Genomic DNA, 21342 nt, shown 5'->3' with positions numbered 1-21342 from the left:
TTAAGAGAGGTTCAGTTGTTCGGCCATGGTTATTTCTCACTGAAATCTTCACTAGTAGAGCAGTAGATACTTGTTCCCATGATTGGAAGCATTTGGTTCCATTACTCATAACAGCTGAAATGTTGTTTAAGGACTGTATCAGTTTTGAAGAATGCAGAGAATGCTTTAGAAGGTCTGTCACTGCACATTCACACTAGGCTGATACAACTTTTTATCCCATTTTAGTATGACAAGGGAACACCATTGCATGTTCCATGTTCAAATAAGGTTTAATAATTTAGATTTTGCTAAAAAACAGTAAAAAACAGGTGACAGAAACTGTAGAGATAAAAAAGATAGCAGTATCGATTTTGGAAAAAATTGGCACATTTTGTACTTTTCCATTTATCTGTAGGGAAGACAGTTAATACTGAAATCTATTGTGTTCACGCTGAAGCTTGTCTAGTAGTTAGGTTAAACCAGAGTATTTTGTATCAACTTGTATTTTCAGAATAAAAAACTGTCCTTTTGTGGAAATGGTGAAACTTCACCATTTTTTGTGGCACAAACATACTAGCAATTTGATGGGCAAAGGAAAGGCTGGTAAATTCTCACACGTCTAGTGTGCACTGCATTCTAAGCTGAAAATTGGACATAGCTGAATACTTAGTGACCCTTTAGCTAAGGCATTCTGAAGTAATTTGAATAGCAGCATTCTTCAAAAATCCCTGAAACACTGGGAACTGATTTGTTTTACTTCCGTGCAAATGAATGGGAGTTTTCCTTTCACTTCAGTTGGGAGTAGGATTGGACTTTTCTTGAGTTGACCAGCACAAAGTAACATTTACAGGCAGGAAAAGAAGAGACTTTTCTCAGCTCCAGCAAGTTCATTTTTAAAAGGCACTTTGCTGTAACCATGTAAACCTACATAACCCCACAGTTTGTTAACACTGAACTTTAATGAGTCCTTGTAAGAAGCCAGTCAGTGGATATCCATTTAGCTAGTGATGATCTGAACTCCAGCTGATTGTCCTAGCAGCTGTGTGACTTCATTACCATTAGAAAGGCATATAGCCAAGCCAGCTGGAATCCAAAGAGGCTCCTCAGTTCACATACCATGTCAGTGTTTTGGTTTACGTATCAGAATTACAAAGGATTCCTATTAAAAACCTACGAAAAAGATTCTTTATGAAGATAAAGGCTGAGTTTAAAATCAGTATTTTACCAAATGGAGGACACTTTGTCATATGGATATTTGGGGTTATGTGCCAGGATATAGCTGGTTTTATCTCTTGAATGAAAACTAGACAGAACATCTGCACTTCTGGTTCCAAACATGGTCTTATCCTATGATTCCTCATTTAATTAGTTAAGAAAACAATACTTTGTTGTGTTTTATATTAATGTTTTGGGAGCACATTATTAGTTTCTCTTACTGTTTGCAAGGAAAAGAACTGCTCTTCTTTGACAGTACAGGTTTGTGAAAAACAACCCATAACTGTGGTCATGACTAGAGACAATAGTAGAAATATCCCTGAGGAATGTTTCTACCAATGCCCATGGGTATTTTTGACACGTAAAATGGTACAGAGTGAAAATGGTGAATACAGAGGCCTTATCAGTGGTTTGTACATATAGCACAAGGCAATATTCTGTTTAAAACAAACCCCCCCAAAAACAGGGGAAGCAAATTCCAATTTACAAGAAGGGCATGAGGGAAGATCCAGGAAATCACAGACCTGATTTTAGCATTGGTGTGAACTCACCTTAAGTACTGTGTTCAGTTCTGGGCCCCACAGTTTAAGATGGAAGTTAAGGTACTTGATTTGGAGAAGGGCAAGAAAGGTGGTGAAAGGGCTAAAAGTCATGTACTGTGAGGAGCAGCTAAGGGTACTGGGTTTGTTTAGTTTGGAGAAAGAGACTGAGCTGTGACCTCATTGTTCTCTATAGCTTTCTGAGAAGGAGAAGTGGAGGGGAAGGGGGGGGGGGGGGGGGGGGGGGGGGCGTTGATCTCCCTGCTATCCAATTGCAGAATGTATGGGAATGGTTCAAAATGTGTCAGGCAGGGTTAGCTGAACATTAGGAAACATTTCTTTAATGACAGGGTAGTCAAACTCTGGAACAGGCTTCCTAGAGAGGTGGTTGATGCCTCAAGATTGCCAGTGTTTAAGAGGCATTTGAACAATGTCCTTAATATTTGGTCAAACCTGAAGTGGTCAGACAGTTGGACTAGATTATCATTGTAGGTGCCTTCCAACTGAACCATTCTATTCTGTTCTGTTCAAATGGTCCCAGAAACTATACTCCTGAGCTTGTGTCTAAGCTTTTATTGAGCCTATTATATTCAAGCAAATGAAGAGAATATAATTATGGTTGAAACATAGGGAAAATATCCCTATGGAACCACGATGAGTAAAGACTCATCTTGTTAGTCAAGAAATATCATTGCTAGTTTATGATTAATTTCTTTTTTCATGTACTATAAAATAGTGCACATAAAATGGACAGGAAAAAGAAAACAGGAAGGACTCTGAAATGAATTACTTCATCATTAATCCACTGTATCAGTCTTCTCTGTTCTTGCATGCACCTGCACCATATATGTGTGCGGTTGTATCTGCTGTCTTGCTGTCATCTTTTCTCCTGTGTTCATTCTCAATAAATCTTTTATACATTCTGAGAGCATGAATTTCCCTGTAAAAATAAAGGAGACAATTTAGCCTGTTGATTATATGCTCTTTTGAGATTATGAAAATGTGTGTTTCACCCATAAATACCTGAACATATTCCTGGGTCTTCTGTTTCTTCGGTGATTGTTTCAGATTCTAGCTTACTGTATAAAAGGTAGCAGCAGCAGCACTATTATCCAATTAGGAAAAATAAGGGAAAAAAATAGAGATTACTGTTGCACCTGAGGTGTACCTCTTTCGTGAATTAGTGTGTACTGTTTGGGTCTTCTCATTTCAAAAATGTTGTTAGCAAAATGGAAGAAGATTTAATGAAAAGCAAGAGAATGATCAAATATATGGAATAGCTTCCATAAGGAGAACAGTTATGTAGGCTGAAATTATTTGGTATGGAAAACACAGCAAAGATGATAAGGTCTATATAATCATGACTGAGAAGGAAAGGGTGGATGGTGAATTTGTATTTGCTGTTTCTTCCAGTATAAAAAGTGAAAGGCCAGGAAAATCTGAAATCACATTGTTGCACGAAACTGACTAATTGTATAGTTGTCAGAAGTTTGTAAGGTAGATACGCTTAAAGGTATCTAATATTTCATCCATGCCAAGAGTAATTAGAAAGAAGATTTTAATGTAAGTAGTCTTACTATTATTACTTCTGTGTTAGAAGTTTTTCTTGCTTGTATATTATGTCTCGCAGGATGATTTATATTACGGATTGCAAAAATCTGGTTTATGTTGCAGTTGATAGTAGACTCTAGTTCTTAAGGGTGAAATTAGAAAAACGCTGTTTCAAAATGAGAAAAAAAAAAAAGCAAGGCATTAGGTTAAATATTAATTTGAATGTCGACAATAATGGGTACATACGCTATTTAAGGAAGTCATTATTCCACTGTGTAGTCAACAAGAGTATTGATTAGAATTAATTCACTACCAAAAGTCTCCAATCATTTTTAACATAAGTTTTTCCTCTTTAACAGTACCCTGAAGCTTGTCTTTTTTGTGGTCAATTTAGCAACAAATTTGCAATTAATCATTTGTTGATTGCAATGAATGGCTTGTCGATAATATGCAGCTTACACTGCTAAAAGGGTTATACAGAGCTTTATTGTTTTCCTTTTGTCTTGGGAACACTTTGTCTAGCTGTGTTTCCTAGAATGGATTTTGAATAGATGTTTTGAAGTAACTCATGCCGGTTTTAAAGAGACACCATGGACGGCTCTGAGAGTATTAATCAAGATATGCCCTAACTTTCTTTTGGCATTACAATATTTAGACATCTGTTCTGACTCCTTATATGTGAAGTAGGACACATTGGCATAAATGAAGGGTTTCATTATTTTAAATGTCATAACATTTGTTTGAATTACTTTGTGTAGGTTTTAAATGCTGAAATTGTAAACTTGTTTTTTTTATAGATTCCATTGTCCTTTCAAAAGACTATAAAAATGGAAGCCTTTTAAAAATTCCCTCCATAATTCAGAAAGCATAATTTACAATTTGTTCAATAACACTGAAATTGCTGTAGATGATATTTTAGTAATTTTGAACAGTGTAAGTATTTTTACTGAAAGAAAAGTAAGGGCAAAAAAATGCTTCTTATTCCAGAAACAGTGGGGTTTGTCACAGATTAATGTATAAATGAAGGCAATTATGAAATGCCCCTTTGGGGAATGCTGACATGGAATCTTTTATTTGGAAAGTTCATGGCAGCTTCAACTGCAACTTTAATTTTGTCAGAAAGAAATGTCTGTTGTGTTCCAAGTTCTTTTCCATACTTAAAGGAGCATCTCAATGGTATATTTCATGCATCTGGATAGGAAATTACTTTGAATACAATGTACATAACTGAAACTAAAAGAAGGATTAAGTTCTGGTTTCAGACTTTTCCAAAAGTTTGGAAATGTTTCATTTGCACTGATCTTTAAATTGCATAAGTTTTTGTAGGTTTTGAGTGCTCATTAGCTAAACTAAGACACTAGTGAAAGTAGGATTTAACTGATTTACATTGCCGTTATTAACGCTGGTATTATACAAAATAATTATAACCATTAAAACATGCTTACTCCTAGATAACTTCTGATGTCATACGGATATGATATTTATGCTTGAGTAAAAGTTAATATTAACTACATTTGTCTTAGCTATAATTAGAAGGATTACTTATTACAAACATTGGCAAGACAAGTGTCTGCTTACTCTGCAGCAAATTTGGGAATACTAGCTTGTCATTTAGTATTGATTACATTATTTAAGTAGCTGAGCAAAGCAGCACTTTACAAACAGGTGCTCTTTGATTTGCAAATTTATGAAAATCTAGCAGCAGCTTTCAGCCTACTGCATTGTTGGTTTTTAAGGTAAAAAGTTGAAGGGTGATTTGACTATGCTTTCATTTACACCAAAGATTTAGTTAGAACTTCTGTCTCATGAAGCAAATTGAGTTATTGTTATCAAAAACCAGTGTGGTTCTCTATCTGTAAAATGTGTTCATAACATAACGGTCTGGCCTGAAGTTCAAAGAAACTATCCTGTTAAAATTGTTTGTAAAGAAATGTTGTGGACCTGACTTGGGGTATGTGCTTAGTTGTCTCCTGAGTTGTTCTGCAGGAGCTGAAATCACTATATCAACAGATTTTCAAAATGACAAAGTATAGTTTACCATTTCTGCATACTTATAATACCTCTCTTGCATATAGGTGGTTCCACATTCCATGGCTTAAAAATGCTTTCAAAATGAAAGCATTATTTTAAGCGATACTGGCTTCACAGAAGAAAGAAGCCAAAGAATTTATTTTCTTACTCTGCTTGTTCCTGCCTTTGCACCCTTAGTCTGATCATTTGGGGATTAACTCTGCGAATGTGAAAATTAATTTGGGGACTTGTACCCCAGTATTTAGTGTAAACAACTTAGGCTTCTGGAAAACCTCGTCTGTGTTGGAAATCCTGACTAAACGGGACTCACGCAAGGAGCTTTTATGCAGATATAGAATCCTCCCAAACAATTTGAGGCTGAGAATAGGGTACTGGTATAATATATTCAAAGCTACCATTAAGCTGTAAGTTGCTAAACAACCATGACGCATGGAGCCTGACCAGATGGTTAGGCAAAAATCATTATGCAAGTGCACGCTTGGGAGGGGGAATTATTTTACTAGAAAACTGATGGAATTTCTCAGTTCCACTTATCGTACACCTCTCTAGACTTTTTCACTAGGCATGTGGAAAGTGTCTCTGCCCCTGGCAGGAAGGTTGGAACTAGATGATCTTTAGTCCCTTCCAACCCCAACCGTTTTATGATTCTATGAAAACATTTCTTTAGCCTTCTCTGAAGGATCAGTGTAGCACTTCTAAAACAATTTGGACATTTTTTTTTTTTTTTGTGAGGGGAGGAGGCTTGAAAATTTTGCATGTGTGAAGTCACAACAGTGAGCTCTAAGTGCAGTTTCCAGGGTTTCTGACTGCATCAAGAATGGTATTTTGTGTTCTGCTGTGAGATTGCTTAATAGCAAAATAGTATTTCATAAACCAATAGTGAAATACAGAATTGGTAATTTCTAAAGCTGTTGCATGTTTTTTGTCGTTTCATCTGAAGTAGAGTTTAACTGCATGCTAGTTTTGTTAAAAAATGTTTACAGTTCTTAATTATTAGTGGCTTCAGTATACTAAAGAACAATTTTTTCTGTTGTCCATAAATATCAACATTCTGATAATAACAAACATGTGACTTACTCCCTTTATACCATGTAATAGAGCCTCTCTGGAATAAATAAATATATTTCACATCAAAGTCTTTGAGTGTCCAGAGACTACAGAAACAGGTATTGCATAACTTCTGTGTACTGTAAGCTGGGTAGATCATAGAATCACAGAATCATGGAATAGTTAGGGTTGGAAAGGACCTTAAAATCATCTAGTTCCAACCCCCCTGCCATGAGCAGGGACACCTTGCACTAAACCATGTCATCATCTCTGTAAAAAGTTTTGCATAACTAAATTATGTATTCAAAGGAGCTGTAAAGAAAGCTTGATCTGTTTCAGGTGGAAAATATATGTGAATCAATTCTGAAAAAATTGACTATACCTAATATAAACACACGTTCAGTTTTGGTCCTATTTTAACACTTTTTCATATATCCACATACAAAGTTCAGAAAGAGCTTTTCATTCTATAAGCCATAGGATGTTTTATGCTTTTTTGGAATACGTGATTGTATTATTCATGCAGAGTATCTTTTTCAACCCCTAAATGCTCAGTAAGATAACAGTTCCATTTTTTTAGACTAGTATGTTTTTCAGATAAGTATTACTACAGAGCCTAGGCTTTATTTATCTTAAGAGCAATTGATATCAAACACAGTTTATATGAACTAATTATATTAAGGTTTTGGGATAGCAGGTGTATTTCAGAAAACACTGACCTCCTGTTTTTCATGAACATGGCCTTATAATGTGTGATTTTGCACTCCAGGGGGGAGTCTGACCACTTAGACTGTGAATGAAGACTAGTATGCATTCACCTTTAACGTTACAAATTAACAGCAGCAGTAAAGCCAGTGTGTGATCAAGATGGTCTGCTAGGGTCTAGTCTGTTCAGTCTAACACCTTTATGAAGTTTAATTTCGTTCTGGTTTTGCAGCACCCGTTTAGAGTCCCAGAGAGACAACTCTGGCTTGGTGTGAGTAAATCATGTGAATCTAGTTTATAATTCTTGGAGGCTTCTCACTTGTCCAGTTATTTTCAAGCTACCTGTTGAATAGGTTTGTCTAACTATTTGTCTCAATAGTTTCACACAAAACTGTTCTGCCATTTCCCCTATAACTTCACCCTGCTGTAAGGCAATCTGTCTCTTTTGCATAAGCTGGGAACACTAGGGAGAGCCAGACCATATGTAGGTACTTCCATTACAGTCTTCTACTGTTTCTTCAGAACTTGGAAGCCCTCAAAAGTTGTACAATTATTTAATATGCTAAATGCCTGAAAAGAGTAGGGTACCTCTCACTCTTCGCCCACGAAGGTAGCATTACACAAAGCCTGCAAGTATGCTCTTCAGTTGCTGTTGTTGCTTTCCAACAGCTATGTCATACTTGACAGACCCTTAAGGTGTGAACTAGATCCCAAGTGACTACTGGTACAAGGATGTGTCCCAGATTGGAAGAGGAGAAGGAAGAAGAAAGCTTAATGGAATCTTCTTTTGAAGCATGTGTGGGAATTAGGATGCTTATACAATTTGCCAGGTCTGCAAATCAGGACATATCACCAAATGATGGCAAGAACCGAAGGCCAAAGAACAAAAAAATGCAACCATCACCCATTCAAACTGTGGACAGAATTTCCCTCAGTATGTGGTGCTTCTGTGGATTTTTATGTAGTCCTTTAGAAGTTACGTCAGGCATATGAGAGTGAGGCCTTGCTTTTTTTCCCATATTGGAGTATTCTGCAGCTGCTTACTTAACAGGAAGTTTATGATGTAGGTAAGATTAAGACTTCTTTAAGTCTTCAGACTGTCATTAAAGACTGGCAACATAAAGTTGTGGATAGACATAACTCTAAACAAAACCCCAAAAACCACACCACCAAAACCAAAGACCATGCTTGACTTAACTGTGCATTTAAGCCTAAGCAGTCCTAAGTTCCATGAGAGAAAATGGAACTTGTTCTGCCATTCTGAAATTTTGCGGTATGTGTTTAAGTAACAGGCTACAGAAGTAAAATATATGGGGAAAAAAAATAATCATCAAAACCAAGGGGGAAAATTAATATAGTAATCATACAAGCCATATTGATTGAGTAGCATTTGGGGGCAGGGATAGAGAGGAAGGAAATACTAAATAAAAACAAAGCCCTCTAGGCCAGTATATTGTTGATAGTTGGATCTCGCAGGTGAATGTCTAGCATTAAGACCCTGGTAGATTTGGAGATGGTGGAGGGAGTAAGTCTGAGGAGGGTGGAGTTTTAGGCATAACTCTTAATGCTAAATACAATGAACAAATATCTTAGTCATCCACATACTCTCTGAACTCGTCACTTCTTACTGGAGGTGCTCACTCAGAATATGCAGACTAGTAATATCAGCAGGGGTTCTCCTTCTGCAGGGCAGACAAGTTGTGGTGAACTTGTCAGTCAGGGGAAAAAACGGGTTGGAATGGAAGAGAAGGGCGCTGACACTGATCCTAGAAAGTTGTGTCAGAGAGGGTAGTTCTGGAAGAAGATTCTGAGAGAAATTCCTGAAAGGGAGGGATTTGGTGTTAATGGTAAAGAGCTACCTGTCAAACTATGTGAAACGCAGAAGTTAACTATCCTTTTTTTTAGGACAGAAAAAAGTAGAAGTTTGCCTCATTTGCCACAAGTCAAACGGAGAAGATGGTGAAGGTGAAGAATGTCGATGACAATGCGATTAGGAAGGGTGAGCAGGGCAATCCTGAAATCTTTCCAAGGAAGAAGCTTGACACAAATGGAAATCACTTTAAAATCTGAGTTATGGGATAAAGAAAACCTGTGTCTTGGTAGCTCTGTGTCTGCTTAGTTGGGGATAACACAGGTAAAGACAAAACCAAGAAAATAAAGCAGAAGGATTCAGGAAATATTTTGATTAGTGCAATACCAGAACAAATCCAGATATTGAGCAAAAGTCAGAAAAGTTGCTTTTAGGCCTATAAGAAAGAAGAAAGAGGTTATATAATAGATGCAAGGGAGAGGATGTTAGAAAGCGTGTTGTATATCAGTGGAGAGAGAGAGAGAGAACATCTTTAGTTAAATAATCTAACATCTACTCCTAATTTATGAGTATGCTGTTTTTTCTAATAAATTAATATTTGTTTGTCCAATAGGGAAGATAGTAAATAATAGTCTAATGCAAAAATTTAAATTTCAAATTGAAAACATAATGAATGAAAACAGTGACCTTTTTCATTTAAGAGAAAAATATTCTTTCAGAGTGTAAATCAATGAGAGATGTTTCAGTGGTTTGCATACTTCTTATAAAAATAAATATCTGCTATGGAAACAAATGAATAACATAAATATGTATTAAAATTATAACACTGTGTTGCCAAGGCTTTGACTAACAAGTTATGGGGAGTTGCTAAGGAGAAGTCAGGTAAACATTTATTATTTGATCCCTATCAAGCAAATGAGCATATAAAATGGGTGGTGATACAAAATTTGGCATGAGCCCCAGTGAAGATTTCAAAGGACAGCTCAAACTGTTGCATTTCAGGCATAGCTTCATAAAGTTAAGAAGTTAAGTGTGCTCAGCCTGTTGTATGATTAGTTACGAAAGATTTCCAAATAATGATTCAGAACGGAAACTTGTCTGCATGCCTTTTGGAAAAATCATTCTAAAGAGCTTTGTTCTTACTTTTGAGCACATTGGGAGATCATCCTGCCAGTTTTGGCACGTAAATTAAGGGCCTAAATTTAGCCCCTGAGAGTACTACTATAATGCCAACTTAATCAAAGCTCAAAATGAAAATACCCAGAGGGATTTGTTTTTTTTTTTTGTTTAGGTGTTTTGGTTTTTTTATTAGGACAGTATTTGAAAAACATATATCAGTCGAGTTTAATTTTTCAGGACACGGCACAAGCAATTACTCCTTATCCCAAGTATTTCTATATGTTAAGATTTTAGCATACTGGCTGTAATTAGTATTTCACAAAAAAAAAAAGCTTAGTAATTGATTTTGTGTTGAGAATTGCTCACTTTTCTCTCCTCAGAATTGCAGAAGTGCTGGGCATGAAAATCAAGGCATTCATTCCAAGCTAGCCAGGTTCTTAATGTAAACTTTTACTGTGTGTTTCCTAAGAACAACTAAAGCAACAGCCCATTGCATTGCATTGCAGTGCTTGTATTGACTTTCAGTCTGAGTTGTGTCCTTGAGTGTGTTATGCTCAAACTCATTGCGCAAGATAATTTGGGACAATTTCAACATAGTTCTCCATCAGCAGTTATCAGAAATGCTACTAAAGGTTTACCACAGAGGTCTTTTTAATATACAAGATATTTAATACACTCTCTATATGGCTATGTTGGCTAATTGCCATGTGATCGCTTTTCTTCTCTTTTTAGTGACCACATAAACACTCAGCATAGATGTAGAAGAACCCTTCTCTAGTTACGGTAAATTTAGGGTGACCAAATATAAAGAAAGGAAGATGTGCTCAGTAACACTGTGTATCCTCACAGAGCTCATCTTACAGGGTACATGTCCTCTGCATTGTATTGAGTCATGGGGCATAGTTTGTTTTAGTCATCTGGTCTGATAATAACTAACAGTCTTATCTTGCAGTCTTCTTTGGTGGTCCTTGAGTTTGATTAGTGATTTAAAAATAGAAATATGTAGGAATTTAGCATCAGTTTCTAAACACCACAGTAACTCCTCAAAGAAAGTCCATGACGTACTGGTACAAAGGCTTGTGTTACAGGACTGGTTCCTGGAGTCGTCCCTACAGCTGGGATGGGACATGTGGTCATTCTGTATGAACATATCTTTTCCTGCAAAATGGATTCTCCTTTGTGCCTGTGTGAAACATTTCTAGTACTAAATTATGTATATGTAGTGTCAGAAACTCAAGAGAGATCTGACTTCAAGTAAAAAGTGTGAGGAAGTATGTCTAAAGTCCTGGTCTAAATATTTTGTTACAATTTCCAGATATATGGTCCTCCGGTCTTTTGCCTGTCATTTATAAATACTGTAGTTATTGAATGTTTCATCCTGGTTTTAAAGATCTTACCTATTTAAATGAATATTTAAAATATGAACAGTCACTTGACTTAGTAATACATGTGCAGCTGAGATGTATTTAAACATGACTGTCAGAGGGCTGGCTGTCAAGAATATCACTGACAAAATGAATAGCATTATCTTGACAGTTTCTGCGTTTTTCTTGGAAAACCAGGAACACAAGTTTCTCAGATTATTTTTTTCTCAGATTTTTCTTATGTGAATTATCATTATCTTTCAGTAAAGCTGCATCAAAAAGAGCTTGAAATCTCTTCTTGCTCTGACCCTCTCAAGCTATCACCTTTCTCAGCTATACCACCTTAAAATATCAGTAGAAACTAAGATAGCTATAGTAACTAGTGTTACACCAAAACCTAATATATTAATGATTTTTTTGTTTGTTTTTTTTTTGGAAGGTTTCAAAGGCTAATGCTTGTAATTTAATCAAAAATACTTGGGAGTCAAATATGAAATGACAGTTTGATCCAAATAAGGCAGGACCTGAAGTTTCTTGATTACCTTTTTCTAGACTTGGGCATTGAATGGTTCAGTACTAGTCATATTATTTTCTTATTTGAGACTCTTGATTGTTAGCATGGGAAATATTAAAACATCTAACTATGGCTTTTGCTTTTTGTATGTGAAAAAATTGGAATGCATAATCATAAGGATGTTTGTTTATCTAGGAATACTGTTTTGAGTCTTAAGCCAGTACAGCAAACTTTTCTTGATCTATTTTCAATTATATTTTTTACATCTGTACTATCCCACATTAATAACTGATGTGACCTAACTGGTACAGGTTAGATTTGCATTCTGATCCAAAGATTACAGGTTGCTGAATTATCCTTTAAGCTTCCTAGCCTTGTGGATCCATTAAGCCTTAATTAAAGAAGCATCTTAGAAAAAAATAATCAGACCATTTATACCCAAAGAAGATGCACAGTGGTCATTTGTTTGTTCACCAGCATAAAAATTATTATTTAATGGAAATTTTAATCACATCAAGCTTATAGTTAGACATATATTAAATGCATTAATCTTTCTATAAGGTTATTCACAATGTATAAGGTTACTCCTCTGAAAAGACTGCTTCAGATTGCCTTCCGGTAATGCTAATACCCATTAAAAAGATGAATATATATGTGTGTAAGTCAATCATAAGGTATTAAAAAGGTGTAGCAACTTAAGCTTCTTTTCTTCTTGGCAGGTCACTTTGAGAAATGTTCTAGTTCAATTAAAATATTTTTTCCATTTCCTAGGAGTAGATTCAGATATGCTCTGTCTGTTCTCTATCTTATCTTCACTGTCAGGATTTAAAACAAACCTGAGTGAGATGTAAGAAGGATAGTCCAACTACTTCAGACTCTGAACAGGTTCAAAATAAGGGTTTATATGCGTGTATATGTCTACATGTTTATCATGCATATTTCCAGGTTGAATATTTGGAGATACAGAGGTACATTTTTTAAAAGTCTGTTCACAATTCTGTAGAATTTGAACAAGGGTAAGCTGCGTTTTGTGTTCTTTAGACATCCATTCCTTCATCTGTACTTTCAAAATGCTGCAGTAGTGAGTGGAAACCATCTAAGCTAGAGAGGCATACAAAAGGGAACAAGGTGTGTTTTTTTTTTTCTCAGATTAGATTGTTGATACTATAAAATGAAAGTTCAAAGGAACTGTCATTGTCCAGGGTATTGTCATACATCACATATGACATGTAAATGACTAAAAATACTGTATAGCTTTAAAAAGAAATTAAGTATTTCAGAGTAGTAGCATACAACTCAAATATTCATATAACATTCTCAGAAACACAAAATTGTCTAATTAGTTACATAGTTCTGCTTTAAATGCTCTTTATTCAGCATTACTTTGCACACCAGCATTGCTTTTGTTGCAGAAGTGCTCCTGAGAAAAAAAATCTCCATTTCTGGATGCCTTGGTGAAAAGTATTACAATGTTTTAGGTATAAAATGAGCTTTGTGACTAAACTAACAGTGTAGTGAAAGGTCACATTACAGTGATCCTGAAAGACTTCCCTCCTCCTTTCACCTTGCAACAAGCCTGGTAGCATTGTATCTCCTGAGATTGTTATTAATCATAAAGGTCTTGCAAATTTTAGGCATGTTTATGTATGCTTATGGTGCATTATTTTTAAAAATGGAAAATACTTAGATTCAGGTATTGCACTGCTGAAAAATTGTATTTCAGGCTAGGATACATATCAGTTTATTAATAAAAATTAATAAATAATGCCCACAGGTGGTATTAATTATAAACCAATATCTGATTGTCAGATGATCTTCCTAAAGAAACCTGTTCACTTGTTATCTTGCTAGGTAATACCATGAAACATGTGTGGTGACTCTTTGGTTTTCTCTTCTACATAATTTTTATTATAGAAGACAAAAATAATTTCTCATACTTTACTGGCTACCCACAATATCAGGTACCAGGAATGGTCAGCATTGTGCAAACAATTTTCGACTTACCATGGGGATATTGCTCTGTTTCTTAGAATAGTTAATTAGGTGATTGTAATATCGTTTGTGACCAAAAAAAAAAATTCATTCTCCATTGATTCAACAACAGTTGTATGCTCTTAACAGGTCAGGCTAGATCCCTCATTTTGAAACGGATGAATGAAGTCTGCTAAAATGAATCCTATTTCAAATGTAGCTGAAACAGCTCACGGTGAAGAATGCTCTGTTCTCATCCAGAAATACAAAACTTTTCATGTTTGTTCTTCAGGATTCAGGGATTCCATCTAGTGATTCCTGCAGCTCTTAGACAGAACTTGCATTCCTTACCACTCAGGTTCCTGTTACTTTGAAGTCTTCCAGTTGTTATTTATTTATACTATTCTATATGCTACTATCTTAACAGTGAGATTACAGACATTTGAAAACCAGAAAAGTCGGTGTCGTTTTTTATTTTTTTTCCTTTTTTTTCCCTAAAGCAACAGATTTTTTTGCTAACATGCAGTGAACTTTTCCTGTAGCATGGGGTTACAGTTGGGAAGAGGTCCTCTTGCTAAGCAAACTAAGGGCTGTCTATGTTGGATTTAATTAAGGGTTCAAGAGGGCAGTTGTGCAGTATAAACTGAGGAAAGCCTTAGCAGCTTCCCTGCTTTCAAGCTTGTGTGTGTAGTTACTACTCTGGTTTGTAGTCTCCATTAGTAAAAATAGCCTTTAAACAGTTTTTTTATTAAATTGTTCTGACATGTGCATGCCTGTCAAAATTAGCTTTGTGTATTACTTTTTTGGAGATTCGGAGTCAGAAAATGTTCAGGCAGGGGAAAATTTTGATCAAATCAGTTTTGCATGGAAACAACTGCCTGTTTGCCATCTGCAGTGGGCATTGATCCCTAGCTTGTTTGTGCCTTGCATTTGTTATGCATGAGTAAGCACATTAGCCTTTTCATTTCATTCATTAGACAGTTAGTCCTTGATTAGTGTTTCCCAGTGTCTGTCAAATATGTTACTACTCCTTTATTTGTTTTATCTTGGGTCTGTCTTTTCTTCAGTATATAGAAAATGAACAGTTAACTACAACAGTAGTCCTTTCATTTCTTTTTCATATAGAACTGGCTGACAAATATACTTTTCTCATGTTGGCACATCTAATGTGGGATAAAGTATGAATGATGGGTCTTTCTAAAGTTAACAGAGTTATTATTTTAGTTCAGCTGGCAGGCTTTGTTTAGGAGTGTGATGTCTCAGGGTTTACTGTCAGCTTTATTTCATCCGTCTCCAAGAACTGTGGGATCACCTGGATACTTGTGGATATTTGCCTTATACAATTGCACATAAAAATAAATCTAAAGTAATGATGAGTGCAGTCTGAGAATGTAGCACTGAAAGTTTCAGAAGATGGTTTGAGTGACAGGACAGAGCAATAAGGCATTTTGTGACTTACACCATTCCATTCTTCTAGGGACTTTTGCTGTCATTTCCTTGTAGAACAGTAAAATGTTAAATGACAATTCCATTCTTAATCAAAAAATACTATGATGTGAATAAAACAACGAACTATGTACATCTTTAGAAAACTGTATAACAAGAGCATGAATAAAAGTGAATATCTCAAGGGAGAAATACATTTAATGATGTCACTAATGGATTTTATTTGATCAGTGATCACAAGTTTTGACTAAAAATTCTATACTATGCTATATCCTTTTGTAGTGGAGTGTATAAAAAATATTTGGATTTACGGCTTTTGGGTTGGTTTTTTTTTTTGTTCATAATCTTAATCTTATTTAAATGTTATCAATTGGTCTGGACAATTTTATCTTTAACAAGGTATTAAAGTTCATACATTTATTTTTTTCAAAGTACCCATGACTTAGTAAGTCAAACCTTAAGGCTGAACCATTCTGTTCTCCAGAGCGCACCCTACATAAGATTCTAGTAAATAAAAGCTGTTTGGATGTAAAGTTTTGCAGCCATGTTTGATATTAGTGGGTACCTGTATATCTGCACCGAGTACTTGCTTGCTTACTGAGATTTATATAACATTGATTTAAATAAAGATGATGCTAAACAAAATATTTTAAACATGTTTGGCAGTAGCAGCAATATAAAATTTAAGTATTTAAAGTGTTTAATTTGTTGCTAGATACAGATTTCATCCTGAAATACCCAAATTCTTGGATTTTGTACTTCCATGATCTTTTCAGTTGATAAATAATGTATTTTTTCAAATACGTGATAGTTGGTTATAGCAATAGTTTTATTTTTAGTTTCTTAGACTCTCTTTACCTGAAAAGTGGAATTCATCCAAAGTTCATAGTAACTGAACTAACTTTTCTTATAAATACATGTATATATTCATGTATATACATGCAGCATATAAATGTATATATATATGCAGCATTTTAAGACATAATTATAACAGCATGATCCAAATGGATTTCTCTGTGTTTACTATCACAAGACTTCGGAGTTGGTAGGTTTCATATCCTCACACCTCATTTAATACATACATTAAAAGATGAAGAAACTTTTTATGTTCTTAATTCCTAGTTTGCAAATTGTTAATGATTCTTATGTGAAATAAATATTACATGATCTGGAATGAGGAAAACATTATTTTCATAACTGCAAAGGAGATACTAAAATGCTTTGAAGATTGATTCTAGCACATCAGTTCCAAATACTCTTACTTTCAGCAGCACCCCGCCACAGTGGTTTGATTTTCTTTAAAATGTTATACACGTACAAGTATTTCATGCAGCTATTTCATCTCACATACACATTATTTAAATGTAGTATTAACATAATTTACTAAATTTTTAAATAGTTTGATAACATGTATTTAATTTAATTAAATTGGGGATCTCCTGACATTTATTTCCATTTTCTACCAATTTTTCTACAATTCATTCCAGTTTTCTAGAGAAAGCTGTTGAATGGCCATATGCAAATATCAAGTTATATGCATGTAGAGTAACTCTGCTGCATCACTCATCTGTACTAAAGGAATAGATTTCATAGACTTTAGTAAGTACTCTTACAAGAAAGAACAGTGTGAATGGTCTTATTGTAAACCTTCACCAGATTTGAATGGTACAGATGTTGAAGAAACTTTCAGTAAACTGAAACTATCATGTCTGACTGTAACAAGGGTGATAAACGATTAGGTTCAGATATATCCCATTCTTCCTACAGTGTACCTTTAAGCCTTCTTGATAAAAGTATTGTTTTTGTTGAAAATGACATTTCGCAGAACACCTTACAAACCATAGGTCTTGTTCACAGTTTTGGACTTCTATTTTGTGATTTCCTGTCACAATAGATTTATGGTTTTCTTTTTCCTGTTAGGATGCTTCAATTGCTCACAGATTCCATATCATGAGAGAAAAACATCCAGAGAAGTTCAACAGTAGGTAAGAATCTAAAAATACCTACATACGAAAAGATTTTTTCCATGTTACTCAGGTATGTTCTGGGAGAGGTTAAATTTTGCACATCCTTTAAAATACTGATTCTTATAAAAAAAGAGAAAATTGGTGCATTTTATATTAAGTATATGCTCCCAGACTGCTTGTAGGGTAACTGTTTTATATCTGGTATTTCAACTGAAATGAATAGCATTATAAATAAACTGTTCTCACATGTTAAATGTTTGACTTGTAAGACTAGCATGGACAAGATGATGCATTATGGTATCTGAGGATCCCTGAATTGACACTTTGCCATTAGGCACTGAAGAGCACTTATTAGACAGCTGCAGATGGTGATCCTTATGTTTCATTCCCACACGCACACTAGTACATTGACAGGGGGCTCTTCCATATATACTCTTAGTAAGGGCAAGTGAATGCCATTTTACACATAAATGCTTTTATCATTAAATAACTTTGAATATGTAAAATAAGTCAGGAATTAGACTTCGCATCTGTTCCTTGTTTTGCTTTTTGAATTTGCAGTGTTATCTCAGAGCTTTTCTGGAGATTAAAAATGTATTACAACATGTACTGTAAATTCACCTTCTTTCAATATCTGGTTTGTTGAGTATATAATATTCATAATGCAATGCTTGTTTGTCTTTTCTTATTTAGGTAATTTAGCACATAAGTTGTGATAGGTAAAACTAACATTTCAGAAACTTTAATTAACATTTAAAGGCACCTGAGGGCAGAAAGTAAGATAGAAAGTTATTAGGAATAAACAGAATATCTGGAAATAGTTATTAACACAAATGTTTTTGTCATTGTGAGCTTACCTGTAGACTTTCTTTAGTTTTTCATGGGAGTGACGTGGAAAGTCTTGTGTAGATGCAAATCTTCGTAGACTTTAGGATGATAAAATATGCTGTTTGTGCTGTCTTCTTAGAGCTGTGCAGAATGATTTTTGAATATTACCTAACTTCTTACTGTTTTCATGTTGAAGTATACATTTTACATTTAACAGTCAGAGATTTTTTTTCCCTGAAATACTCAATCTGTTTAGAATATGTGCAGTGACAGACTGTGAACCCAAGTGTATGTTTCTTTTCAAGTTCCACAGTAAACATTTATTTTCTATGAATTCTACCTACCTCTGATGCTTCTCATTCTGAAAGAATTACATTATGTAAAAAATCAAACCTGATCTGTGCACCCCAATGTATTATACTCATTCGCAGAACTAGAGGTATTGGACATTTAGCAAATATGGATTGTCTAGGCCCTGAAGATGAAGCTAGTTTATCAGTGGTCTTTCTGCATATTTTCAGCAGTTGGCAATTCTAATTTATAAAAAGCTCAGATAATAACATGAGTTTCAGATCAGATTTCATGTCACAATAAATCATATGCCATTAATAACATCTGCTGCAGATTCACCTTGAAATTCATCTATATTTTAAGGAATCTGATGTTTCTAACATTATCTTAAGGAAATTAATTACAAAAATATATAGTTCCAGTCCCTACGTGCTTTGGTACTGTGATATTGAAAGAACTTGAAAAAAGCAATGATTCTCTGGGTATTGAAAGCCTATTCAGAAAGATTATGCCTTTCTAAAAGGAATGTAAGGACTTGAGCAAAATACTGCAATAGACACTGATGTTTTAAAATGTTTGTGTAGTGATAAAAAAATACGGATTTCTATTTTTGTTGAATAGAATTTTCCAGGTGATGTTAGTTCACAAATAGTTTGTTCCACTAACAGTTGTTTGCATGTGGCAACACTCCATAATATGTTGCAGCAGCATTTTCCTGCTGTGTGTGAAAATAAAACTCTTTTCTAGATGTCTGCTGAACTGCAAGACTTAATTCACCAGAGTGTGGAATTTTTTGTGCAATCTAAATGATTTAGGATCAGCAAGTCCAACTCAAGTGAGATTCATAGTGGGCTTCATAGTTTATAGCACTTACTAATTTGAAAATCCTGTATTACTCATTTAAAAATCCTTTATTGTCACATGTGAATATCTCTGGTGATGAATAAAAGAAAAAATCTTTTGTGGTTTTATGTTAGTTTTCTCGTTCATGATTTTTCAAGGTTTTGAGCTGCCACAGCTGTCATGCAGTTTTGTAAAGCAGGTCCTTGCACTGAGGTTCTACTCTGAAAATGAACATATGAAAGTTTCCTCAGTGAAGTGAAACTTTATACTGTGTGCAGAGAGGTCTTTTGAAACACAAGGGTATTGACTTTGTTTCAGTGAAGCAAGTTAGGTTAAGTTTGGGGTTGGAGAATCTTTTGCTTTAGATCCTGGTAATGATCCTTAAATTCCTAAGGGTATTCCTCAACACTTGTCCTAAGTTTCACATGTAAATAGAGCATACCAATAGGGAAACTCCTGACATGGTGTACTTGTGTGTGAAAGAATAATCTCTGTACTTGTTTACCTTCTCAAAATGAAGAACATATCACAAGGCTTAGAAGGACTTTTTCATGATCACTAGCCAACATTGCTGACTGCTTTGGGAGCAGGTGGCTTAAGAGCTCTGACACATTTTGAAACTGCTGTATTCATAGATTTTGGACAGAAAGACTTAGTATAACTAAGTTAGTAAAATATAAATAAATTAAGGTATGGATTTCTAAACAGTCTAGAGATATTTAGACATTTAGATCTTTGGAAAATCTAAGTTTGTGTAAATACTCATAAATTAAAAATCCACATTATCTGTTGTTTCTTAAATCTTCAAATGGCTTTTCTTTTCAGTGAAGCACCTCTTTTTTTCAATTTCTTATTAAACTGAAATCGAGTCCCTTTTCAAAAGGCTCTTATGTATTCAGAACCTTAAGTTTCACTGAGAAACATTAAATACATGCCTTAATCACTTGAAAACTGCAGTATGGAATTGCTCAATACTGTTTTCCAAATAAGGCTCAACATAAATGTCTAGCAGTGATATTAAAATATTCATTACTTGTTCCCAAAAATGGATCTGCAGGAGAACGATTTTTATACTGGTGATGGTCAAATAGAAAAAAATGTATGTGAGAACTCAGTAGCATCCCCACCTCTCTCTAAAGAAGGAATCCTAATGTGCCACTTTAAGTAATCACATCTTATGATCAAAGTTGGAAGCAAGGACAGGCGGCCTGGGAAGATTGCAGGGATGTGGTCCAGTAAGCTAGGGACCAGGTTAGGAAGGCTAAGGCCCAGTTAGAATTAAACTTGACTAGGGATGTGAAAGATAAGGAAGGGATTCTATAGGTACATTGCAAATAAAAGACAGGCTAGGGACAACGTGCGCCGTCTCCAGAAGCTATCAGGAGAACTGGCTACCCTGGATTTGGAGAAGGCTGAGGTTCTCGATGACTTCTTTCCCTCAGTCTTCAATGGCAAAGGCTCTGACCATACCACCCAAGTCTTGGAAGGCAGATGCAGGGACCGTGGGGATGAAGACCCTAGGCCAACTGTAGGAGAGGATCTGGTTTGAGACCATCTTAAGAACTTGAACCTACACAAGTCTATGGGACCTGATGAAATCCATCTGCGGGTCGTGAAGGAGCTGCCGAATGAAGTTGCGAAGCCGCTGGCCATCATATTTGAGAAATCATGGCAGTCAGGTGAAGTTCCCAATGACTGGAAAAAGGGAAATATAACCCCCATTTTCAAGAAGGGGAAAATGGATGACCCAGGGAATTACAGGGCAGTCAGTCTCACCTCTGTGCCTGGCAAAATCTTGGAGCAGATTCTCCTGGAAGGCATGCGAAGGCACATGAAAAACAACAAGGTGCTTGGTGACAGCCAGCATGGCTTCACTAAGGGGAAATCCTGCCTGACCAATTTGGTGGCCTTCTATGATGGGGCTACAGAACTGATTGACAGGGGTAGAGCAGTTGATGTCATCTACCTGGACTTGTGCAAAGCGTTTGACACTGTCCCACACGACATCCTTGTCCCTAAACTGGAGAGACATCAATTTGATGGATGGACCACTCGGTGGATAAAGAACTGGCTGGATGGCTGCACACAAAGAGTTGTGGTCAATGGCTCAATGTCCAGGTGG

The 21342-nt window shown here is 35.5% G+C and overlaps 1 protein-coding gene across 1 annotated transcript in view; it reads left to right on the top strand.

Moving 5' to 3' along the window:
* Positions 1–17329, top strand: part of DGKB (diacylglycerol kinase beta) — a 206011-nt gene extending 188682 nt beyond the window's left edge. The window contains exon 22 of the mRNA XM_057406184.1: positions 17212–17329. Within this exon, the coding sequence (XP_057262167.1) occupies positions 17212–17280 (69 nt within the window). The 3' untranslated portion in view covers positions 17281–17329. The remainder of the gene's footprint in view (positions 1–17211) is intronic.
* Positions 17330–21342: the final 4013 nt, after the last annotated feature.

Source organism: Pezoporus wallicus, unplaced genomic scaffold (genome assembly GCF_028554395.1).
Source record: "Pezoporus wallicus isolate ANWC-B61680 ecotype Strahan unplaced genomic scaffold, APGP_CSIRO_Pwel_v1 contig_5879, whole genome shotgun sequence".
Lineage (NCBI taxonomy): Eukaryota > Metazoa > Chordata > Aves > Psittaciformes > Psittacidae > Pezoporus > Pezoporus wallicus.
The sequence above is the reverse complement of the archived record's forward strand: the minus strand, read 5'-3'. Positions and strand labels throughout refer to the sequence as shown.